The 21,398-nt window shown below is 55.5% G+C and overlaps 8 protein-coding genes across 8 annotated transcripts; 5 read left to right on the top strand and 3 right to left on the bottom strand.

Moving 5' to 3' along the window:
• Window positions 1-218: 218 nt before the first annotated feature.
• On the top strand, window positions 219-2,212 carry cp1 (putative carboxypeptidase S1). The gene has a single exon (XM_024850366.1). The coding sequence runs from the start codon at window positions 615-617 to the stop codon at window positions 2,133-2,135; it is 1,521 nt and encodes a 506-aa protein (XP_024698492.1). The 5' UTR covers window positions 219-614; the 3' UTR covers window positions 2,136-2,212.
• A 317-nt stretch (window positions 2,213-2,529) lies between these two features.
• P170DRAFT_73944 (putative DnaJ domain protein Psi) lies at window positions 2,530-4,233 on the top strand. Its single transcript, XM_024855358.1, has 3 exons — window positions 2,530-3,116; window positions 3,195-3,859; window positions 3,921-4,233. Exons 1-3 carry the CDS (start codon window positions 2,969-2,971, stop codon window positions 4,218-4,220), a joined length of 1,113 nt encoding a protein of 370 aa, XP_024698491.1. The 5' UTR covers window positions 2,530-2,968; the 3' UTR covers window positions 4,221-4,233.
• Window positions 4,234-4,533: 300 nt separating this feature from the next.
• P170DRAFT_441648 (uncharacterized protein) lies at window positions 4,534-6,676 on the top strand. The gene is made up of 5 exons (XM_024850365.1): window positions 4,534-4,840; window positions 4,931-5,073; window positions 5,230-5,293; window positions 5,371-5,764; window positions 5,843-6,676. The coding sequence occupies exons 1-5, from the start codon at window positions 4,691-4,693 to the stop codon at window positions 6,652-6,654; spliced, it is 1,563 nt and encodes a 520-aa protein (XP_024698490.1). The 5' UTR covers window positions 4,534-4,690; the 3' UTR covers window positions 6,655-6,676.
• Window positions 6,677-6,865: 189 nt separating this feature from the next.
• On the bottom strand, window positions 6,866-8,689 carry P170DRAFT_431150 (putative C6 transcription factor; the record flags this gene model as incomplete). Its single annotated transcript, XM_024848006.1, has 1 exon — window positions 6,866-8,689. One exon carries the CDS (start codon window positions 8,687-8,689, stop codon window positions 6,866-6,868), a length of 1,824 nt encoding a protein of 607 aa, XP_024698489.1.
• Window positions 8,690-10,345: 1,656 nt separating this feature from the next.
• Window positions 10,346-12,243, top strand: cpa1 (carbamoyl-phosphate synthase (glutamine-hydrolyzing) CPA1). Its single transcript, XM_024850364.1, has 2 exons — window positions 10,346-11,808; window positions 11,870-12,243. The coding sequence occupies exons 1-2, from the start codon at window positions 10,716-10,718 to the stop codon at window positions 12,130-12,132; spliced, it is 1,356 nt and encodes a 451-aa protein (XP_024698488.1). The 5' UTR covers window positions 10,346-10,715; the 3' UTR covers window positions 12,133-12,243.
• A 70-nt stretch (window positions 12,244-12,313) lies between these two features.
• On the bottom strand, window positions 12,314-14,267 carry P170DRAFT_441642 (putative GTP binding protein (Gtp1)). The gene is made up of 10 exons (XM_024850363.1): window positions 14,077-14,267; window positions 13,980-14,008; window positions 13,898-13,912; window positions 13,812-13,836; window positions 13,424-13,742; window positions 13,253-13,362; window positions 13,052-13,197; window positions 12,938-12,995; window positions 12,719-12,883; window positions 12,314-12,602 (listed from the first exon to the last, which is right to left on the bottom strand). Exons 1-10 carry the CDS (start codon window positions 14,103-14,105, stop codon window positions 12,395-12,397), a joined length of 1,104 nt encoding a protein of 367 aa, XP_024698487.1. The 5' UTR covers window positions 14,106-14,267; the 3' UTR covers window positions 12,314-12,394.
• A 137-nt stretch (window positions 14,268-14,404) lies between these two features.
• Window positions 14,405-15,999, top strand: cwc2 (active spliceosome conformation promoter CWC2). Its single transcript, XM_024855208.1, has 2 exons — window positions 14,405-14,876; window positions 14,968-15,999. Exons 1-2 carry the CDS (start codon window positions 14,446-14,448, stop codon window positions 15,782-15,784), a joined length of 1,248 nt encoding a protein of 415 aa, XP_024698486.1. The 5' UTR covers window positions 14,405-14,445; the 3' UTR covers window positions 15,785-15,999.
• A 48-nt stretch (window positions 16,000-16,047) lies between these two features.
• Window positions 16,048-21,171, bottom strand: cpcC (putative protein kinase (Gcn2); the record flags this gene model as incomplete). The annotated part of the gene is made up of 7 exons (XM_024844954.1): window positions 16,048-16,358; window positions 16,416-16,857; window positions 16,908-17,344; window positions 17,389-18,391; window positions 18,463-18,792; window positions 18,847-20,892; window positions 20,953-21,171. The coding sequence occupies 7 exons, from the start codon at window positions 21,169-21,171 to the stop codon at window positions 16,048-16,050; spliced, it is 4,788 nt and encodes a 1,595-aa protein (XP_024698485.1).
• Window positions 21,172-21,398: the final 227 nt, after the last annotated feature.

The raw sequence follows: 21,398 nt of genomic DNA, 5'->3' as shown, positions 1-21,398 counted from the left end.
TCCTCCGCAGTGAGGCGAGCCCTGGTGGAGCTTATCCGTTAACGGATCACGACTGCGCCCGATGTAACGATCGACGGTCTCTCCACCAATGGACTCACAACGCATGCAAGGATGAAGCGGACTGCAACAACTAGCAAGGTCCTATTGCCGTGATGCTTAAAAGGCGCCGCAGTTCCTTCCCCTCTTCTTCTCGCTTTCCCCCGCTTCTCATGACTCCCTGACCATTGAGTCGCTAGCTTTCAATGCCGTCCGCTGCGTTCGCGTTGGCTACCCTCGGCCTGGGGGTCGTCGTGACGGGTCAGTATTTCCCGCCGACTCCCGAGGGCGTCAAGGTCGTGGAGTCGAAGCATCAGGAGGGGGTGAAGATCTCGTATAAAGAGGTATGTCGACTTGTTTCCCTTGGTTCAGTGCCGTTGGAATGGATGTCTGACTGTTGCGGGATATAGCCGGGCATTTGCGAGACCACCCCCGGCGTGAAGTCCTACTCGGGTTATGTGCATCTGCCTCCGGGGACCTTGGGGGATGTGTCGCTGGACCAGGATTACCCCATCAACACCTTTTTCTGGTTCTTCGAGTCGCGGAATGACCCCGTCAACGCGCCTTTATCCATCTGGATGAACGGCGGCCCCGGGAGTTCGTCGATGATCGGCCTGATGCAGGAGAACGGGCCCTGTATCGTCAATGCCGATTCCAACTCCACGGAGCTGAACCCGTGGTCCTGGAATAACTACGTCAATATGCTGTACATCGACCAGCCGAATCAGGTCGGATTTAGTTACGACGTGCCCACCAACGGCACGCTCAATCGCCTCACCTCCGAGATGGACGTCTCCCCGTTCCCGGACGGCGAGGTTCCCCAGCAGAACAACACTTTCTACGTGGGAACATTTCCCAGCCTGAACCAGTCTGCGACGGCCAATACCACGCAGAATGCTGCCCGGGCGCTGTGGCACTTTGCGCAGACCTGGTTCACCGAGTTTCCTCACTACAAACCCCACGACGACCGGGTTAGCATCTGGACCGAGTCGTACGGCGGCCGGTATGGCCCATCCTTCACATCTTTCTTCCAGGAACAGAATGAAAAGGTTGCCAAAAGATCCGTGTCCAACGATTTGGATGCCCACTACATTCACCTGGACACGCTGGGCATTATCAACGGCTGCGTCGACCTGTTGGTTCAAGCGCCTGGATATCCCGAGATGGCCTTCAATAATACGTACGGCATCGAAGCTATCAACCGGACCGTCTTTGAGAGGGCAATGGATGCCTGGAGTAAGCCCGGGGGCTGCAAGGATTTGATCGTGGAATGTCGGCATCTTGCGGCCGAGGGGGACCCGAAGATGTACGGCAACAACCAAACGGTCAACGCCGCCTGCAAGGACGCCAACGACCGGTGCCTCAACCAAGTAGAAGGGCCGTACCAGGAGTTCTCCGGACGGGGTTACTATGACATCGCGCATCTGAACCCGGACCCGTTCCCCCCTGCGTCTTTCCTGGGATATCTGAGCCAGCACTGGGTGCAGGCCTCTCTCGGCGTCCCCGTCAACTTCACCGAATCCATCGACAGCGTCTACAATGGCTTCGACGCCACCGGCGATTACCCGCGGTCCGACGTACGCGGGTATCTGGAAGACATCGCCTATGTTCTGGATTCCGGCATCAAGGTGGCCCTTGTCTATGGTGATCGCGATTACGCGTGCCCGTGGAACGGAGGCGAACAAGTCAGTCTGCAGGTGGACTATACCGACGCCGAGCAATTCCGATCGGCCGGCTACGCGCCGCTCCAGACCAACGCGACGTACGTCGGCGGTCGGGTGCGACAGCATGGGAACTTCTCGTTCACTCGCGTCTTCCAGGCCGGCCACGAGGTGCCTGCGTATCAACCGCAGACGGCATATGAGATCTTCCACCGGGCATTGTTCAACCGGGACATTGCGACCGGCAAGGTGTCCACGGCGGCGAACCACAACTATACCAGCGAGGGACCTTCGTCGACCTGGAATATCACCAACGAGGTGCCGCCTAATCCGGCGCCGACCTGTTATATCCTGTCGCTGAGCACCTGCACTGAGGAGCAGATTGAGCGGGTGAGCAACGGGACGGCAGTGATCAAGGATTATACAGTGGTGGGTTGAGGGCAGGGTTGAATAGTTGCATAGCTGAAGAGACTAGAGTAGATGTTGCATGTCGAGTAATAATGCATGTGGTAGAAAGACGCCCTCTTTACCCTATAGTTGTTGTAGTTGACTCGATTACCTCAGCCGAGCCCTAATGTAATGCGAGTCTCCGACCGGGCAAACTGGCCACGGCGATGATGTCGATGGAAACGCCCCATCAGGGATGCAGCTCCGTGGCAGCTGCATGCTTAACGTCTCCTGATGCAGGCGAGCGATCAGCCCACCATTCCTACTTTTTCATTTAGTACGCTGTATTCAGGTCAAGTGACCGAAGCTTCTCGAACCTTCGATTGGCCGGCGGTCAGCGACGTCACACGTCACAACCAACTTGGACTGGCTGTCGTCACCTGAAAGGCCTTCCATACATCAAGGCCCCTCTCTTCTCCTCGCCGCGTCTCGCTGATTTGTTCTGCGTTGTCCTTTTTCCTCCTTCTCCTGCATTCACGCTCTCTGCCAATTTCAATCCTCACCTATCACACGATATCCTCCTCGATACCTGCGAGTACCCCTTGCCCAGTCTCGATCTGACTGCCTATCTCGCTCTCGCCCCGCGAACCTTCTACGTCATTCGAGTTCCCACCAGCTTCCACGCCGGTTTGCCAACTGGGACTGAATTTTATTTCCCCTCGACCCCGGTTGCTTTGGCACCTGCATTCTTTTCGTGATCTTTGTTTACTGGCGGCTCCATCCTTATTTATTGAGCTCCAATTAGAGTTTTGTCGACCCTGTTCTGCCCTGACCGGCATCTTTAATTCTCTTCACCCGCCACACAACACCTTTCCTACGACACAATGGTTGCGGAAACCAAACTCTACGATTCCTTGAGCATCAAGCCCGACGCTTCTCAAGATGATATTAAAAAAGCCTACCGGAAGGCGGCATTGAAGTACCACCCGGACAAGAACAAGGATAACCCCGCTGCGTCGGAGAAGTTCAAAGGTATGTTGACTCGTCTACCCCCATTTAATTCCTTCTCGATTGTCCCAATGGCATTGGTAGCTAACTACTCCGCTTTAGACGTTTCCCAAGCTTACGAAGTCCTCTCCGACCCGGAAAAACGTAAGGTTTATGACCAATTCGGCCTCGAGTATCTCCTTCGCGGTGGTCCGCCTCCCTCGCCCGGTGGTGGTGGTGGCGGCGGCGCCGGAGGCAGCCCCTTCGATGGGGGCATGCCGGGAGGATTCTCGTTCGGAGGCATGCCCGGCGGCGGCGGCGGTCGCACATTCCACTTCTCGACGAGCCCTGGCGGCGGCGGCTCCGGCTTCCGCTTCAGCTCCGCCGACGATATCTTCCGGAACTTCGCCAAGGCTGGCGGCGGCGGCGGCATGGGCATGGATGATGACGATCTCTTCTCCATGCTCGGTGGCGGCCTAGGTGGTGGCCGCGGCTTCCGATCGAGCCGTCCCAGTGGGTTCCAGCAGTCCCGACGCGCTCCTCCCCCCGAGCCGACCGTGATGGAGAAGGAGCTGCCGCTGACCTTGGAGGAGTTGATGCGCGGCACTACCAAGAAGGTCACGGTTAAGAGCAAGGCGTTCGACGCCAGTGGCAAGCGCACTGTCCAGGACGTGACCTTGGAGGCTAACATCAAGCCGGGTCTGCGCACGGGATCGAAGATCAAGTACCGCGGCGTGGGCGACCAAGAAGAAGGTGGTCGTCAGGATGTGCATCTTATCGTTACAGAGGTAGGTCTACCCCATCTCCAGCTGAGTCCTCGCCCAAGATGAATCGCTAACAATCCCGCAGAAAGAGAACCCCAACTTCAAACGACACGGCGACAACCTCATCACCACCGTCGACCTCACCCTCAAGGAGGCTCTCACCGGCTGGGAGCGTATTGTCCGCACCATCGACGGCAAGTCGATCCGAGTCGCCAAGCCAGGCCCGACGCAGCCCGGTCACGAAGAACGGTATCCGGGCTGGGGCATGACGGTATCGAAGAAGCCCAGCGAGCGAGGCGACCTGATCGTGCGCGTCAGCGTCAAATTCCCAAGCAGCCTGACCACAGAACAGAAGGACGTGCTGAAGGACGTGCTTCCCAATTGAGTGTGATTTCATGATTATACCTAGCATTAATGGCGTTTCGAGGGAGCGGTTGGCGTGTTTTTTATGACTACTGATGATGATGATTGAGGCGTTGTTATATCTCGTTTAGATTCTTGGAATAAAAGCATTCTTTCACTATCCTGCCCATGAGTATACACCGTAATCCTTTCCCTACCACCATCATACATAGGTAGTTACAGCACAGACCGCTTCTCCCAGTACCCGCATACCCGCATATCCCAAAACAGCCTAGCCCGGCATCTGACTTATCTTATCAGCTCCCGTGACGATGTCGCGCTCATGACCTCCGCAGCTCCTCCGCACCAGCTCTACGTTACGTCCTACCGACTCCCTCGCAGACCAGCTCCCTCCCTACTTAAACCATCCAACTCAACCAATCCCCGTCTCAGTCCTTCATCACCCGACCTACACACCCACCCACCGAGATCCTACCTCAGGACCGACTCACCATGCGCCGCAGAATCACCTTCGTCCAACCCCCCGACTCCCCCTTCGACCTGGACCAGGCCGTCTTATCCCGAAAAGAGCTTTCAGTTCGTCAGTTGGTTGCTGCGCGCGAGGAGAGGGTTACGTTGGGGATTGAGGAGGTGTCGGATGAGGTGTGTCTACACTGCTCTGTCTTGTTTCTATTATTGGGGTTGTTTGCGGTGACCGGTGAAGTGGTTCATGCTAATCTGTTTATATAATAGATCCAAGATGTCCTAAAACAATCTCACCAGTTGCATGTTCGCTGGGCGAGTGAGAGGTCGGTGGATACCCTGGCGCCGTTCTCGAGTCGTGTGGCGGCTGGGTTGCATGTTTTGTTTACGCCGAGGGAGGGGGGGTCGGAGACGTAAGTTTTGTCTTTTCTTTTTCCCCCTGGACTTTCTTTGGGGGCGCGGTTGCGGACTATTTGGTTGTTTTGGGGTTGCGGTGGATTTGGGTGCAGTGTTGGGGATGGGGTGGTTATTTGTGTTTAGTTGATGCGGTGGCTAACGAGTGAGATTAGACCCTCGCTATGTGCTTTGCTAAAGGATGTGTTCGATGATGGGCTGAAGTGTTCGAGTCCTGAGGTTTGTGCCCTGTCGAGTTGAGTGTTGTGTTGAGCTGGAGTATACATGCTAACTTGACACGCCGATCTGGCGGTCAGACTTCATTCATCACGCCCCCCATCCTCTCGACGCGGTTCGCATCTACCGCTGCGTATCAATACCACGCATTGCTTCCCTCGCTTGATACCCTCGTCTCGTATATCCAGAACAAAGTCTGTGCTGCGTCAGGATCTGAGGAGTGTCTCCGCCACGCTGCGTCTTTGGCCTCCGCCGACTCGCTGGATATCAACTACGATAGTATCTCGCATGCGCTGACGCTAACGGGGTACTGGGCTCGTTCTCCGAGCGGAGGCTGGACGGAGAAGATCCAGAAACAGGCTGCCGGGGCTGGGCAGGTTGAGGTTGGGTTTCTGGGCACGGAGAAAGCGCTCGAGCCGGAGGAGATTAAAATGGGTGGGCTGTTGGGTGTTGTTGGGTCGGATGATCAATTGAGTATGTTTGCTACAACCCCCTGCCTCTGGGTATACCGTGAGGGGGTGTGTGGGTGAAAAACGCTAACTGTCTATCTAGAACCCACCCTGTTCTCATTTCCGTCGCGTCATCATTCCCTCCCTAGCGAGGCGACTTATTCCGTCTCGTTCCCTGCCCCGACGGGATTGCATCCGACGATGACCATCTCCATTCCTCGCTCTGGGCTGGAACCCCCGCCGGCCCCGGCGGACGCGACCTGCGCACTGCACACATACCTGACGCTGTCGTCGACGATCTTCGGCGATAAGTACCAGCTCGCGACCACGGACCGGCTGTTCCTGGACTCTCATCACCTGAAAACGCTGCGTGCCGTGGCGGGAGAAACGGACCTCGAGGCTCCGGATTGGTCTGTGGCGCGCTGGGGTTCGAACTGGTTGCTTGAGCTGGCGACTCCGGACCAGGACCAAGCGGACCAAACGCAAGGGGACTGGAACGTGACGATCCCGCTGCATCTGCGATACCTGCCGCCGTCGGAATCCGGATACCGAACGGCTGCGGTGCCGTGGCCCGTCGTCTTCTGGGCCTGTACCACGGAGGAAGGCACCAAGATGGGCACCAACCCATTCGACCGGGTGAACTTGGGCTGGGACGGCTTGTTTGGCCCTCGCACCATGTTCTACCAGCTTAACCCTAGCCACAAGCAAGAACGACTAGTCGAGGATCTGGATGTTCCCGTTCTCCAGTTGAAAGAAGATGGGTTCTTCCAGGGCAAGACAATCGAGCTGGGTACCGTTGTCATCGTCACTCTGGGTTTGCTCTGGGTGCTCTGGAAGCTAGGCTTGGTCGTCCGCTCTTCTGGGACCGGATCTCAGGGACGATCGAGAGCCGATCGGCAGAAGAAGGCCCAGTGATGAATTTCACTTGTTTTTGCATCCTGCTTGAGTTGTGCGATTAGCGTTTATCATTCGTCGAAAGGGTTTCGTCAATTAGACGGGTGTTTTACATTGTATATGATCGGCCATATTCGCATAGGCATTGCATATCCATAACGCCAGATGTAGACATCAAGCAATATAGATCAATGGCTTAGGGTTTATGTCCCTCGCGGTAGTGAGAGTGTAACTACTGTATATCCTGCGCCTGTCCTGGCAGATCCGTGGTCAGGAAATTATCCAGATCGAAGTTCTGAAGACCAGGAATGTCGATCAGGATATCGCTGAGCCACGAAAATCCCGGATAATCGGCCAGCGAATGCGTTGACTCTGCCGCTGCCGTCGGCATCGGCGTTGCTAGAGGCTGTTGCTGCTGGTGGCGGTTCAGGTTCAGGCTCAGGTGCTGGTTCTCAACAGCCGGGGCCTGCGGCAGCGAGGACGAGGAAGGGTTCGTGTTCAGAACGTCACGCAGCGCCTTGGTGTCTTCCTCTTTGCGCTGCTGGTGCAGCACCACGAGCAGGTATGCCGTGCTGTAGGCCTCGCGCATCACGGCCGTGTCGTACGCCGTGGCGACCTCGCGGAGGGTTCGCATGGCCTCGTTCAGCAGGCCCAGCGACGCGCGGTTGTCGATGGCCAACAACGTGCAGACGATCTGGAATGGCACGTTGGCTACCTGGTGCCACGGGCAGATGGCATTCACCATGTCGCGCGTCGCGTGCAGCCCCTTCCCCGCCAGCTCGAGAACCCGGTCCAGAAGCTTCCCCGGGGTGGCGTGGTTGAGGGCGCGGAGGCGCCGGTAGATGCAGAGCATCAGGTTGCATTGGGCGAGGATCAGCGCCGGCTTGAGGTGCAGGTGCATGTCGTCGAGGACGTTGGTGAGCGCGGTCTCGAGCTCCGCGGTGTCCGGCGATTTGTTCGGGTCGAGGCTCTCGGAGACCGGGAGGAGGTTGAAGATCTCGGTCGGGTGGCCGGTTTGTCGCGGCGTCGGGGTGGCCGAGGTGGCGCCGTGCAGGACAACTCGCGTGCGGCCGAGCTCGAATGAGATCCAGACGTTGAAATGCCGCGCCATCCCGTACAGCCGCCGCCGCGTCTCCGGGTCGCAGAGTTCCGGCGAGTGGTCGAGCATCGTATCAGGGGCCTGTTCGAGATGGAGACCGCTGGCCTCGATGAGGTGCATGAGGGAGCAGCTCGCCATCCAGGCAGCGTGCGGCGAGGATGTCATGCGCAGGTAGCCGACTCGGAGGACCATGCCGGTGACGATATCGACGGACGAGGTCTCAGACTGGAGGTGGTGCTCGAGGATGAGCCGCGCGGTGTCGACAAGCTGTAACTCTGTGGGGATAGCCTGTCGGTGGGAGAAGAGGTAGCCAAACGCGGCGATGCCGCAGAGCACCGCGTCGTAGGGCCCATATGGCAGGGCAGACTCGTTGGATGGAGGCAGCCATCGCCGGCTCACTTGACGGAGGACGCTGTCGCGATCCAGAAACCCGTAGCATGGATCGACTTTCTCGAAGAAGACGGCGACCAGCGCTCGCATCTCATCCTGGGATAGGGTCTCCGTCACCGGGACCGCGGCGGCCGGTGACGACGGAGGCATGGGCGACGGGGGCGGATGACGCACACCGACGTTCCAGGCAAACATATGAAGTCGAGGGGCATTGGCCGGGTCCATCTTCAGTCCCAATCTCCGCACGAAGGCGGCGCCGGAATTGGCTTCCAGCGAGCTGAGGTCAACCCGGGGCGAGTCAGCGCCAGGTGCCGCAGGGGCCTGGGTCTGGTCCTGCGGTGGGGGTTTCAAAGCAAAGGATTCGTCCAGAATACTGCCAGGCCCCGATGGTGGTCGCAAATATCTGATGTCTTTCTTCTTGCGCGACAGCAAATCGTAATGGCAGTCGACGCCGAATTGACAGCAGGTGGTACATGGCTGGTCGCCCGAACATTTACGTTTGCGCGACTGACAGGAAACGCAGGCGACTCGGGAGCGCTTCCGAGCGGGCTCCTGATGATCGGTCATGGTCTAGAACATCTCGTGTTGGCTGGAGCTGGCTGGAGATGAAGCCATTCGGATTCATTGAATACGGAGAGTAAATCGTGAGCAACGCAGTCGGACGCTCTGGGGCTGCCAGGCACGGGGTGTGATTCCCAATCGGGCTAAGCGCGTCGGCTCCCCTCTTTCTTCTTTACTTCCTCTCTCTCTCTAATAATCTCGTTCTACTCTGCACACGACTATGAATTCATTATAGCGATGTCAGGACATTATCTACCGGAGTATCGCTGGCTATGTATAGGAATGCTGCAAGGGACGCCCAACCACCAGACACGCGTCATATTCTGGTCCATGCCGAGAGCCGAGTCCACATTCCATTCTATGTCATAATATCCTCGCTAGAAATGAGCTAATGCTTTTGCCCTGTAGATCAATCCAGCCGGCCAAATTGGTCATCCCCATCCCCAATGCGAGATGCTGGAGATAATTCTGTCTGTGCAATTGGATTCTGCAGAACAGCAATGTGCCGGTTGTCCCTGCCGCTAGTCCGTGCAGTGTTTCAAAACCCCAATCAATCTATTATGTCCTCCGGAGTAAATCAATCGATTCCGATCTCAGGTATCAATTGCCGATGTGCTGGATCGGTTCGCGTTCGATTTGTGCTGAAGGAGACCTGGAGGCTGGATCATCCGCCTGCACCCACCGCTGTGAAGTCACTGTGGAGCAGGGTACCTAAAACAATCATGCACCAGGTACAACGCCTATCCCAATTGACCGCGGACAACTCCTTTCGGACCGGAGAAGTCTTTATAAAATTCTCGTGCTATTCTGGATCTCTGCCGGTGCGACGCGGATCTGAATATGTATCGGGCATTGCATACGGACCGCAACAAACTATAAGCATATGAGTCTGAGCGAGCACGCAAGGCGTGGACTGCCAGCATGGAGGTAATTGCATAGGGGCCCCAAGTTTGGGTCGGAACGGGGCTACCGTCGACGCGACAGGGCAAGTGGCGGTGGGTATGAGTTTCTCTGACAAACACATATTGAGGGCGAGCATCATCGAGGGTCCGAGATGAGATCAGCAAGCGAGAGAGGGACCCGCCAGGCCCCTTGCTGCATCCGGCATCGACATGCTGCAACGTAGACCGGCTGGATTCGCAATCATTCCGCCCAGGCGCATGGCAAGCATGAGCATCCGAGACGCTGAGGATGGATGAGAAGTGAGAAGTGAGTAAGAAGGAGAAGGGAAGAGAGCTCGCGTGACTCCGGACTAGAGATAGGAGCTATCGACGGAGCGGCTTTAGTCAACGGGGTGACTCCCAGGCCTAGTTATTGACTACTCCTGAATAGTCAGGTATAGGGAGAATCCATAGGATCCATCTGATAGTTCCGATAGAACAGATTATTGAATAGCAAATGGTAATGCGTCGATAGGCGGAGAGGCGAACAAAGTGCACAAACACCGGCCGTGACTGGTCCGTCCGATCCCGCAGGTCCTTCGGGGCTGCTGATTGGCGGAGGCCCGAAGAAGTCGGTGAACTGGGGCACGTGCCCACCGACCGGGCCGAAATTCGCTCTTTTTCTCTTTTGCCGCATTCGTTTTAATTAAATTTCCCGACCGCCTCGACTTTCTTTTTCTCTTCTCCTTCTTTCTTCTCCCCCGTCCATTCTTGACTCACACCTCGACTCAACTACCTCGACCCCAGACCTCATGTCAATCTAACCCTTTCTCTATCCCATTTTACTATTTCTGTGACTGGCACTCCCACAGTCGCGCTTATGCGTTTGCATTCCATCTTCACTTCTCAGGTAAGTTGCCCATGCCACCACCGATGTGATGACGGCACGACACCTTCCCCCCTCCATTGCTGGGGTCGTCGGCACCGATCGAAGTCAATTGGCATCCAGACAACCTTGTATCATTATGACTAACGTTTGCACCTGCAGGACTACATCTCGGATCAAATCTGGAAGGCTTCCGGAAACTACTGAATCCATCTACTATACCGCTTCTTCATTTCTCGTCACATCTTTCTAAATCTACATCACAATGTTCGCTCGACTCTTCAAGGCCATGCCCGCCCGGGCCTCTGCCTTCCCTTCCGTGAATGCTTCTATCCAGTCTCGGTTCATGGCGACGGTGCGTCAACAGCGTGCCGCCCCTGAACGCGCAACCTTCACGATCCGAGATGGTCCTATCTTCCATGGCAAGTCCTTCGGAGCTCGCTCCAACATCTCCGGAGAGGCCGTCTTCACCACCTCTCTGGTCGGCTACCCCGAATCTCTGACCGACCCGTCCTACCGCGGTCAGATTCTGGTCTTCACCCAACCCTTGATCGGAAACTACGGTGTCCCCTCGGCGGAGAAGGACTCCAACGGTCTGCTCAAGTACTTTGAATCCCCTAACCTCCAGGCTGCTGGTGTTGTGGTGGCCGACGTCGCCGAGCAGTACAGCCACTGGACTGCCGTCCAGAGCCTGAGCGAGTGGTGTACCCGGGAGGGCGTGCCTGCCATCTCGGGAGTCGACACTCGTGCCATCGTCACCTACCTCCGTGAGCAGGGTTCCTCTCTGGCCCGTATCACCGTGGGTGAGGAGTACGATGCCGATCAAGACGAGGCTTTCGTCGACCCGGAGCAGATCCATCTTGTCCGCCAGGTCAGCACCAAGGCTCCCTTCCACGTGCCTGCCGCCGACCCTCAATGCCACGTTGCTGTCCTGGATTGCGGTGTTAAGGAGAACATTTTGCGGAGCATGGTTAGCCGTGGCGCTAGCGTGACCGTCTTCCCCTTTGACTACCCCATCCACAAGGTCGCTCACCACTTCGACGGTGTCTTCATCTCCAACGGCCCTGGTGACCCCACTCACTGCCAGGATACTACCTACCACCTGCGTCGTTTGATGGAAACCTCCCAGGTGCCCATCTTTGGTATCTGCTTGGGTCACCAGCTCCTGGCTCTGGCTGCCGGTGCTCGTACCATCAAGCTGAAGTACGGAAACCGTGCCCACAACATCCCCGCTTTGGACATGAGCACCGGACGCTGCCACATCACCAGTCAGAACCACGGTTATGCCGTTGACACGTCGACCTTGCCTTCCGACTGGAAGCCCTACTTCGTCAACCTGAACGACTCGAGTAACGAGGGTTAGTATTTCCTGTTGCCCACTCGAAACCTTATGAAGCCACTCACTAACAACAATCCTAGGTATGATCCACAAGTCTCGCCCCATCTTCAGCACCCAATTCCACCCCGAGGCCAAGGGAGGTCCTCTGGACTCCTCGTACCTCTTTGACATCTACCTGGACAGCGTCCTCAAGTACAAGAACAGCCAGCTGGCTTTCCACCCCCAGCGCGAGACCATCCCCAGCCCTCTGCTGGTTGATCTGCTGGCTAAGGAGCGTGTTGGCGTGCAGCCAACGATTGGCATGCAGAATGTTGCCGCCGCCACCGCTGCCGCTGCTGCTTAAAAGTCTTGAAGATTCAATATGTACATGGCGTTTGCTTTCGGTTTTGGGCTGGGATTTATTCGAGTTTGGTAAAAGGTTTCGTACATTTTAATTGATTAAGTTCAATATTCACATACCATCAAGATTTGTTTTGCTCTCACTATCTTTTCTAAGTTTCCACAAAGTAGAACATTAAGTTAATATCGTTCATATTTTCAAGAAAGCTATACTCCACGAAATCTAATAACCTGCTCTTTCCCTCGTCCCCAACACCAGTAACCTCTCACCTGGCAACAATCGAAACCACATCCTCATCCGAAATAACATGCGACAATCCCACCCGCTGCGGAATATGTCTCGCACTCGCACCCCACACCATCGCATACTTGAACGTCTCCTTCAGCGTCCGGTGGATCTGGTCGCAGACATCCTCGATGGACGACTGGTAGCGCACGATCAGGGCTTCCGAGAAATCGGGCTCCTCGCCTTTTCTGGGGGGTTGTTAGTTCATCTTCCAGACTAGATAGGCTGGACAGGGTAGAAAGGCACGTAGGGAAGTGGAAGACGAGAGTGCAGGGTGTAAGGGAGAGGGGGACAGGGGAGGTACCGTTTCGTGTAGATCCGGACTAGTCGGAGTTCCTTCCAGACTCGATCTACGACTTCTTGCACGCCCAGGTCCAGCTCGCAACTCATCACGGCCGTGTACGGCTCGCGGGCTAGTTGGTCGAGGAAGTCCAGGCTGACGCTGTCGATCTTGTTGTATACGTAGAGGCTGGTTGTTTATTAGCTTTTGTAGATTTCAAGGCTGGGGATCGAGGGGTCCTACCATCGGATGTATTTTCTGTGGTCTTTCATGATCACGTCGATGAAGTCGTCAATTGTGGCTGCGTTAAGCAGTTAGTTAATTGATGCTGTGGTGTGATGTCGAGGCGGTGCCTACCGTATTCATCGCGGACCAGAACTTCGCAGTTCAGAATCTTGTAGTCACGCAGCACGTTGTAGAGCATCTTCTCGTCGAGGTATTTCGGCGGAGTTTGGAACGTGATCTTCATTCCTCCGGCCTTCTTCTGCTTCAGGTAGATATTCCTGCATGCTGGTCAGCGCGGAATCGGGGACGAATCAGACCGGTGGCATATCATACGGAGGATCCTTGTTCAACCTGATTCCAACGGCATCCAGTTCTGCCTCCAACAATGCCCGTTGTTCAGCCTTCTTAGTAGCGTCGAGGACCATGAGAATTAGATCACTCGTCTAGACCCCAAAGACAGTAAGTCACCTATATCTAGCATTTTCGGGGCCCGGGGAATCAAACCTTCGCCGCCGAAATCACCTGTCGTCCTCTTCCCTTGCCCTCCGCAGCGCCCTCGATGATACCCGGCAGATCGAGAATCTGGATCTCAGCCCCCCCGTACTCCAAGACACCCGGGATGGCCGTGAGCGTCGTGAAAGAGTACGCGGCCGCCTCACTCCTCGTCTTGGTGATCTTGCTCAGGAACGTCGATTTACCGACGGACGGGAAACCGACCAGGGCGACTCGCGCATCTCCGCTCTTGCTGACGTCGAAACCGGCACCGCCGCCGCCGGATCCGCCTGTGGGCTCGAGGAGTTGGGCTCGTAGTCGGGCGAGTTTTCTGCAGGGAGTGGCGCGGTTAGTATGTTGGGTTCGGTTGCAGTGCAGGAGAGAGTGTGTATCTGCTTACCCCTTCAACAGACCAAGATGATACTCTGGAATATAAGAGTTAGGTTGTGTGTGCTATTGTCCAGAGGGAAGAGGTTTGTTGCGCACCTGTGGCCTTGTTCTCTGTTTCTCTCCGTTAGCTGGCTGCGGGGTTCCTGGAGTGTTGTGCTGGGTTTGTATCGTGACTTACTTTGCGTCCTGCGCATCTCATCCTCGATCCTTCAAAAGATGTAAGCATCCAATCCAGTGCAATTGCATCCACCAACAGCAGAAAGCTCCAAACATACTCCTTAATCTTCTCCGTGATGTTCACCATCTTGACGGTTCCCAAGAGCCCCGCGGACCCAACTGACTCCGAAAGAAAACAAGGAACGTATGCGGCACCAGGGGGAGGAAATAACCCAGGAACAAAGAACAGCAGGAGCAGCAACAGAAAAGTCTCCTACAGCAAGCGATCGGATCCAGCGCACGAGGGTCGAGAATGAGCCTCTCCGGAGTATCGCCCGGGGAAATCACCTGCCTTCAAATTCGTCGCGATGCCAAGCCTTACGTAATCACCGACCGAACTTCTCGTCTTCAAACTTCCCATCTTCTTCTTCCTCTCCTCCATTTCATCGTGGATTGTCCTCGCAACATCCCAGACATCCTCCCTCACAATGGCTGACACAGACGTCGTCAGCTCCACGGAGCAAACCCCCCTCCCGACAGAATCCATCCCCTCAGACCAGCCACCTCAACCCGATGCCACAACCGCCCTCACAGTCGCCGCCGGCGGTGACACCACCACCACCGAAGTAGCAGTTGCAGACGCCGACGGCCAGAAGAAAACCAAGAAGATCATCCGACGAAAGCGCCGACCAGCTCGCCCACAGATCGACCCGGCGACGATCAAATCCGAGCCGCCCCCGCAGACCGGCACGACGTTCAACATCTGGTACAACAAGTGGTCCGGCGGTGATCGCGAGGACTCGATATTGTCGAAGCATGCGGCCCCGTCGCGCTGCAATGTCGCCAAGGACAGTGGGTATACGCGCGCGGATAAGGTGCCCGGGTCTTATTTCTGTTTGTTCTTTGCGAGAGGTATCTGGTAAGTCGTGCAATCCATGTCTCCAATCCATATATACACTATCCAGAGGGGATATCACTAGGACCTGAAAAGCTAACATAATGTTCTACAGCCACAAAGGCCACGAATGCGAATACCTGCACCGCCTGCCCACACTCCACGACCTCTTCAACCCGAACGTCGACTGCTTCGGACGGGACAAATTCAGCGACTACCGGGACGACATGGGCGGCGTGGGGTCATTCATGCGCCAGAACCGCACCCTCTACGTCGGCCGGATCCACGTCACCGACGACATCGAGGAGGTCGTGTCGCGCCACTTCGCCGAGTGGGGCCAGATCGAGCGCATCCGGGTGCTGACCTCGCGGGGCGTCGCCTTCGTCACGTACTCGAACGTCGCGAACGCCGAGTTCGGCAAGGAGGCCATGGCCCACCAGTCCTTGGACCATAGCGAGATTCTGAACGTCCGCTGGGCCACGGTCGATCCGAACCCGTTGGCGCAGAAGCGCGAGGCCCGCCGGCTGGAGGAGCAGGCGGCCGAGGCGGTGCGGAGGGCCCTGCCGGCGGAGTTTGTGGCCGAGTTGGAAGGGAAGGATCCCGAGGCGAGGAAGAGGAAGAAAATCGAGGGGAGTTTCGGGTTGCAGGGCTACGATGCCCCTGATGAGGTGTGGTATACGAGGACCAAGCAGTTGGAGGATGCGGGCAGGACGGGAGGCCAGCTGGAGGCGCCGGATCAGCCGCTGATGCTGGAAGCTGCTGCGTCGTCGTCGACGGAGGTCCCGGCGCAGGAATCGGCGAGTGGTGGGATCTTCTCCAGCTCGACGGTGGCGGCCCTGAGAGGGCTGTCTGGAGGGAATGTCACGACAAAGCCGGCGCCTCAGGCCTCAGGACCTCTGGTAGGCTACGGCAGTGATGATGACAGTGACTAGGGAAATGGGATTGACGAACTGTAGAGGACTTCGATTATTTTCTTTTTTTGATATGTATAATAGCAGCGATACCTTGGGATCTTGCCTACGTTTCTTTTTCTTACGGGGTGCTGGTTTGCATAGAATGAGCATGGGTATATTTCGCTATGGAAAACAGAGAGGAGATTATAAACAATCCACCTAGGTCGATATAACTCAAAATCAAAATCAAATGAAAAGAGAAACAGCAAGGAAATGCGTGACACATGACACGTTCGTCGTTTTCATCTCTCATTTCTTGTGCCCAGATCATAGTACACACAGGATCCCGTGCGGTAATTATAGATGAACGCATTGGTGAAGTCGTCGGCGCCGTCCCCGATGCGGCTCTCGTTGGCGAGATCGACGAGGAGCTCGTGGACCTGACTCATGTACTTTCGCTCGGTCAGAGGTGCATTCTGTATGACTGCACGCCAGCTGTCGGGGTCTGACAAGCGCGTATCTCGGATTGCGTCGAGGAGGTCATCCCGCGTGTCGATGGCCGCGATGGGCCCGTTCAAGGCGTCTTCAATGACCTCTCGCGAGCGGAACAGAGCTGGAACGAAGTCAGTAAGATAACATACCGGTGTTCGGTTGGGGGACCAGAACTCACCGTTTTCGACAATGTTCCGTCGATTTGTTTTCTTGCTCCGATGTTGAGGCACTAAGATGCGCACGTCGTTCACCCGTTCGTTCGGACTGTTGAGATCAGGCTGGCTAGGCAGTCGGGATTGTCGGAACGAGTCCGTGATGCCTTCACGCTGGTTGCGTGACCGTATTTCGTTTCGAAGCCAAGGGATCAGTTCGGCACTTCTCACATCAAATTCCTCTTTCGGCTCAAGACATCGGATCTTGAACCCTCGCTCCTGGCTATCCTGCTTTGCAATGACGATCCAGCTGTGGTTGTGCTCCTTGTAATGAGTGAGGAGCTCTTCGAGCGAGGAAGCATCAACTGCTATCTCTGCGCTGATATCACTTGCCCAAAGATCCTGCGCGATCTTCACGCCAAGAGTGCGAAGAACAGTCGCGTCGAAGCTTGCAACAAGCACGTCGCACTATTATAAATTAGCAGAGACTACCGAGAGATACTAGACGTTCTACTCACTCTTCTGGCCTTCCAAAAAGCCCCGATTTCAGCCTCGGGTTGTTTCAGAGAACCCTTTGTGGAACCGCGAAGGTAGTCGAGCATGACTGAGTTGAGTTTGTCCCAGCTCAGGTTGAAACCGACGGCGTGCGTGTGCGAGCGACTCGTTAAGACCTTGGGACGGAACTCCTTCACCAGTGAATCATATCGACCGCCAGCCGCGAAGACATCCCGACGTTTACTATCGAAAACACACTGGAAAAGAATGCTGCCTCGGAAGAACTTGTCGTTCAAGCTTCCAAGAGGGTTGATATAAACCTTGCGTTTTACATCAAACCGCTGAAGATATGCCATCAGTAGATTCAACCGGGTAAAGATGGGTGCCAGCCGCTCGACATATGGTGTACCCTCCATGATGCTGCGCAGTCGTTTTTGCGTTTGCTTGGGAGAATCTGTCACTTGTTAGTCTAGAAACCTGTTTGCTCAACCGGTAGAGACGAACCTTTGAAATCAAATCTTGCCAAGTCATCCAACGAGGTGGAAGCAATGCCGATGGCTGGGGATCGGAGTTCACTACGGATCTTTGACATTGTCCACTTCCCCACGTTCAGTTTGCTGATCACATCTTTTGCCAGGGGAATCTTGGAAGGCGTGATGCGGCAAAATTCCATGATCAGCTGGAGGAGATCGGAGTGATTGATCAAGAAGCACATGGGAGCCGACCTCAGCGGCGGGAAATCGTCGATGACCTCGTCGAGTACCTTGATGGTCTCCGCCTCCTTCAAGGCTAGATCAAGGGTGTTATGTGACACAATGTCAAAGTCCACCTCTCTGTGGGATCTAGGTTCACCGCCATGAGGCGTCTCCCGGTAGACTGTTCCGAAAGTGAACGTCTTCTCAAGAGAAGCATCTTGCCGAGGAATTGCACGCGCATTGGGGAGTGTCAGGTCAAAGGGCAGCTGAAGCAGGTTACCGGTGGAATCCAGCAGTCGCACGGCACCACTATTGTAATGCTGCGATCTTGGGAACAGCATCTGTCTCGCAGTTTCGACGGCCCCATGTCTTCGGAAAATTGACGTAAGTCTCTCCTTGACCAGGCCGTGGATAAGAAGCTCATTAGCAGCAGGCGCCCCATGAGAATCCATATCCCAGGCAATGTCTTCGAACTTCTTGGGGGACTGCGAGAATATTGCCGATAAGATTTTCTTGTAATCGGGAGAATTAGGATCAGACAGAAGGTGCATGATCGCTCGCCGGAAAGTTTCTTCTTCTACCTGCAGAGGGATTTGACCGCTGTGGAGAAGCTCCGACGCCGAGGGCCGTTCGCTGGGGTTGTGGCTCAAAAGAGACTCGATGATTCTACCTTGAACGGCCTTTTCGGAGTATTGGAATGTCGGTGGCAGAGTGTGGTTCTCTTCCCTGATCGCTCGCAGTGTCTGGTCTCGTTCCATACCCGTTGGCAGAGAGTGGCACATCTCGAAAAAGATCACACCCAAGGAAAACATCTGCGTCTGTCAGCCTGTCTTTCCTTCCCAAATTTTTTTTCTTAGAAGTGATTTGCGTGACTCAAACTTACATCGACCTTCTCATTGTAATTTCCAGTAAAGCCCGATTTCATTTCCGGCGCAACGTAGTAGGTGGTACCAAGACTTCGAGTGAAGTTTCCTTCAAAGTCTGCCGTTGTCGAAGATCGCACGGCTGTCGTGAATTGCCCGCTTGTGGCAAGTCCAAAGTCACCAATACGCGGGTTGTTGGCTACATCAATGAAGATGTTATCGGGCTTCAGGTCGCGATGTATGATTCCATGGCCGTGAATGTGGCTCAACCCGTCAAGGATCTGTCGGAACAGGCGCCAAGATCTGTCGACATCATCATACAGACCGTTCCTTATCAGATCACGAAGGGTCTAATAATCGTTAGTTCGAGTATACAGAAGACTCCAAGAAGCCAGATGACTCACGTGTTTCTCGCAATATTCCATCTGTATATAAAGGGTAGACAAGACCGGTCTACCCTGCGAGCCAGACATCACACGGCTGAGTTCAACGCCGGTGCCACTTTCCGAGCCATAGGTTTCAGGTGTATCGCGCTTATATTTCTGAGACGGCGTGGTTCCATCACGCTCTTCGTCGCTGTCGCCTCCGAATTCAATCTTAGGATAGCCACTAGAGCTGATGAAATCAAGGCCACCAGTGCTGTATTCATATGGACTGGAGTCCCGGCCAGAAAAATCTCCGTCCGAAGAAGACACAGCGTCCTCATCGCCGTGGCCATGATCCTCTTCGAGCCAGGCGGTATAGTAGCGCACCACATACGGGTGATTAAGTCGTGATAGCAGCATGATCTCGGACAGGGTGTCCTTCAACGCGGCGGCCGATCGCTGAGAAATCTTTTTCACCGCATAGAAGCGACCGTCAAGTTTGTTTCTTGCCTTGACCACCTGTCCGAATCCTCCTTTGCCTAGGCGGCCTGCCTCGTCGAAGTCTTGATTATATCGCGAGAACGCAGGCAGGCCATTCAAGGAATCTAGACGCGGACGTCTCGGCAAAGAAATCGAGTTTGAGGCGCTCGAACGAGCAACCAAGGGAGTGTCGAGACGGAAAAACTCCGATGGTTGAAGCTGGAAAGCGGTTGGCCGCTTCTTGGGGTCAGGCCGGAAAAATTCATGCAATAAATCCTGCAGGGGAGCCGTGAGGCCGAGGGTGGCCATCAGGGCATTGGCCGATGTATAGCGCTGCAAAACGTCCTTTCCAAAGCCCATCTGAAGAAAGACTATCCCCAGGTCCCATACATCCGTCTTCGTGGTGGGCGGGGCATCATCAGGCGTCAACTCCGGGGGAAGCCAGAAGGGCGATTTGGAGGTTGTCAATGGCCGCAGATTTTCTGCAGAGGCCGGCAGAGTCTCCTCGATGGCCGCCTGCAGCTTCACGATCGTGCCACCGGTGGGATTCCTAAACAACATGATACGCCCGCAGTGAATGTCTCCGTGGACGAATCCGCTGCGATGGTAGAACTCCAGAGCTTCGAGAAGTTGAATAGTCCAGCTACGAACCACTTCCACGGGAGCCGTGCCAACGATATCCAGGAATTCAGACAGCGAGCCCTTGTTTGCGTGCTCGACGAGAAGATACACCTTCCAGAAATGGTCATGGGAATCGAGCGGATTCAGAGGTCTATATATTTTAAACCCGACAAACTCAACCAGGTTGGAATGCCGCAGCCTTTTCAGGCCTTCCAACTTATCCTCACTCGTACGCATCTTCTCTCGGAACGCCAACGGGTCTAGCCCCTTCTCATCCAGGGATACCTCTTTCAGGACTAAGAGAGGAGCACAGGGTCGCGTGTCGTAAGTGACCGGCCTGACCGTAAAGGTTTCTTTTCCCGGAGAGGATTGTAGCATAGTCTTCCCATATACCGCGCGAAAGGCCAGAGGGCCCTCATCCGCATCCGTCATGACCAGAGGGGGATCGAAGCAAATCGCACCCGGGATATTCTCCGCAGCATCAAGGTCACCATTCGAGTCCATTCCTGGCGTTCGACTCTTCCGTTTCGAGTCGCGTGCCTTCGTTCGCTCTCTGATTTTGTCGTCGAGGAGCTGCTGTAAAGCTCGTTCCTCCTCCGCCGACGCGGCCTCTTGTTTTCGAAGTTCTTCCTGTCGTTCTAGCTCTGCTCGCTGATGGGCTGCCGCTTCTTGTTCCATGCGCTCCTCCTCTAGGCTAGGAAGATCCTTGTCTTGCGCTCGAGCCTCCGCCACGTCCTCGAGAACATCCTGAATCGACACGGCCAACTCGTAGATCATCTCCGACCCCATGAGTGTCCTCGGCTTGTTGCGAATGATGTCTTCGATTCGCGATCGAGCGCCTTGTCGCAGATCGTCGATGTTTTCCAAGGAAAGGTTGGGGTAGGTTTTGGGATAGGTGGCGGGGAGCTCGACGAGCAATTCGAGATGGACGTCCGGGTTGGAGGAGGCGCGTATGTGGAGTTTGAATGTGACCTCGGAGGATTGCTAGACGTTCCCAGTGGTTAGCGATCCCCGATGCGACATGCGGGCGACTCGGGCACTTACTTGACCCCACGCGGATCGTCGAAGCTGCACCTCTTCAAAATCATCGCCGTAGATGGAGGCCAGGGCCTCGACCTCGTTCTGGTGGATTTCGTGGTAATTCGTGGGGGCGACTACGGGCGAGGCAAAGGGCGAGGCTTCGGGGTTGAACTGCTTCTTCTCCGCCCGGGGAGAGGCGTTCTGGGGGGCATGATTGGAATTCTTCTTCTGCTTGTGAGGCATAGCGGGGCGTTGGGCGGTGTGGACAGCGAGGAAATACCCAAGAACGAGACGAAGCTTTGCCACGAGCAAGCAGTGACAAAGATGCAGCCGAAGCTGCAGCCCTCTATAACTCCGAAAGGGACATAGCGGGAGGTGATCGGGTAGCAATGGGGAGGGATAAAGTGGGTGGGTTGGGAGAGAGGGAAGAAGAGAAAAGATGGAGACGGAGTGACAGCGGAGGAGGGACT

This window comes from Aspergillus steynii (genome assembly GCF_002849105.1).
Source record: "Aspergillus steynii IBT 23096 chromosome Unknown P170scaffold_11, whole genome shotgun sequence".
In the NCBI taxonomy this organism is placed as follows: domain Eukaryota; kingdom Fungi; phylum Ascomycota; class Eurotiomycetes; order Eurotiales; family Aspergillaceae; genus Aspergillus; species Aspergillus steynii.
This window is presented reverse-complemented; position numbering and strand designations above follow the sequence as displayed.

What these genes read in the sequence shown, in the direction of transcription:
- cp1 (XM_024850366.1), top strand. Translation starts at nt 615, where the DNA reads ATGAACGGCGGCCCCGGGAGTTCGTCGATGATCGGCCTGATGCAGGAG.
- cpa1 (XM_024850364.1), top strand. Translation starts at nt 10,716, where the DNA reads ATGTTCGCTCGACTCTTCAAGGCCATGCCCGCCCGGGCCTCTGCCTTC. An exon ending in GAACGACTCGAGTAACGAGG is followed by an intron (nt 11,809 to 11,869) that starts GTTAGTATTTCC and finishes CAACAATCCTAG; the next exon opens with GTATGATCCACAAGTCTCGC.
- P170DRAFT_73944 (XM_024855358.1), top strand. Translation starts at nt 2,969, where the DNA reads ATGGTTGCGGAAACCAAACTCTACGATTCCTTGAGCATCAAGCCCGAC. An exon ending in TGCGTCGGAGAAGTTCAAAG is followed by an intron (nt 3,117 to 3,194) that starts GTATGTTGACTC and finishes ACTCCGCTTTAG; the next exon opens with ACGTTTCCCAAGCTTACGAA. An exon ending in TGCATCTTATCGTTACAGAG is followed by an intron (nt 3,860 to 3,920) that starts GTAGGTCTACCC and finishes ACAATCCCGCAG; the next exon opens with AAAGAGAACCCCAACTTCAA.
- P170DRAFT_441648 (XM_024850365.1), top strand. Translation starts at nt 4,691, where the DNA reads ATGCGCCGCAGAATCACCTTCGTCCAACCCCCCGACTCCCCCTTCGAC. An exon ending in AGGGAGGGGGGGTCGGAGAC is followed by an intron (nt 5,074 to 5,229) that starts GTAAGTTTTGTC and finishes GAGTGAGATTAG; the next exon opens with ACCCTCGCTATGTGCTTTGC. An exon ending in TGAAGTGTTCGAGTCCTGAG is followed by an intron (nt 5,294 to 5,370) that starts GTTTGTGCCCTG and finishes TCTGGCGGTCAG; the next exon opens with ACTTCATTCATCACGCCCCC.
- P170DRAFT_441642 (XM_024850363.1), bottom strand. Translation starts at nt 14,105, where the DNA reads ATGGTGAACATCACGGAGAAGATTAAGGA. An exon ending in CATCTTGGTCTGTTGAAGGG is followed by an intron (nt 13,743 to 13,811) that starts GTAAGCAGATAC and finishes CACTCCCTGCAG; the next exon opens with AAAACTCGCCCGACTACGAG. An exon ending in CACAGAAAATACATCCGATG is followed by an intron (nt 12,884 to 12,937) that starts GTAGGACCCCTC and finishes ATAAACAACCAG; the next exon opens with CCTCTACGTATACAACAAGA.
- cwc2 (XM_024855208.1), top strand. Translation starts at nt 14,446, where the DNA reads ATGGCTGACACAGACGTCGTCAGCTCCACGGAGCAAACCCCCCTCCCG. An exon ending in TTCTTTGCGAGAGGTATCTG is followed by an intron (nt 14,877 to 14,967) that starts GTAAGTCGTGCA and finishes AATGTTCTACAG; the next exon opens with CCACAAAGGCCACGAATGCG.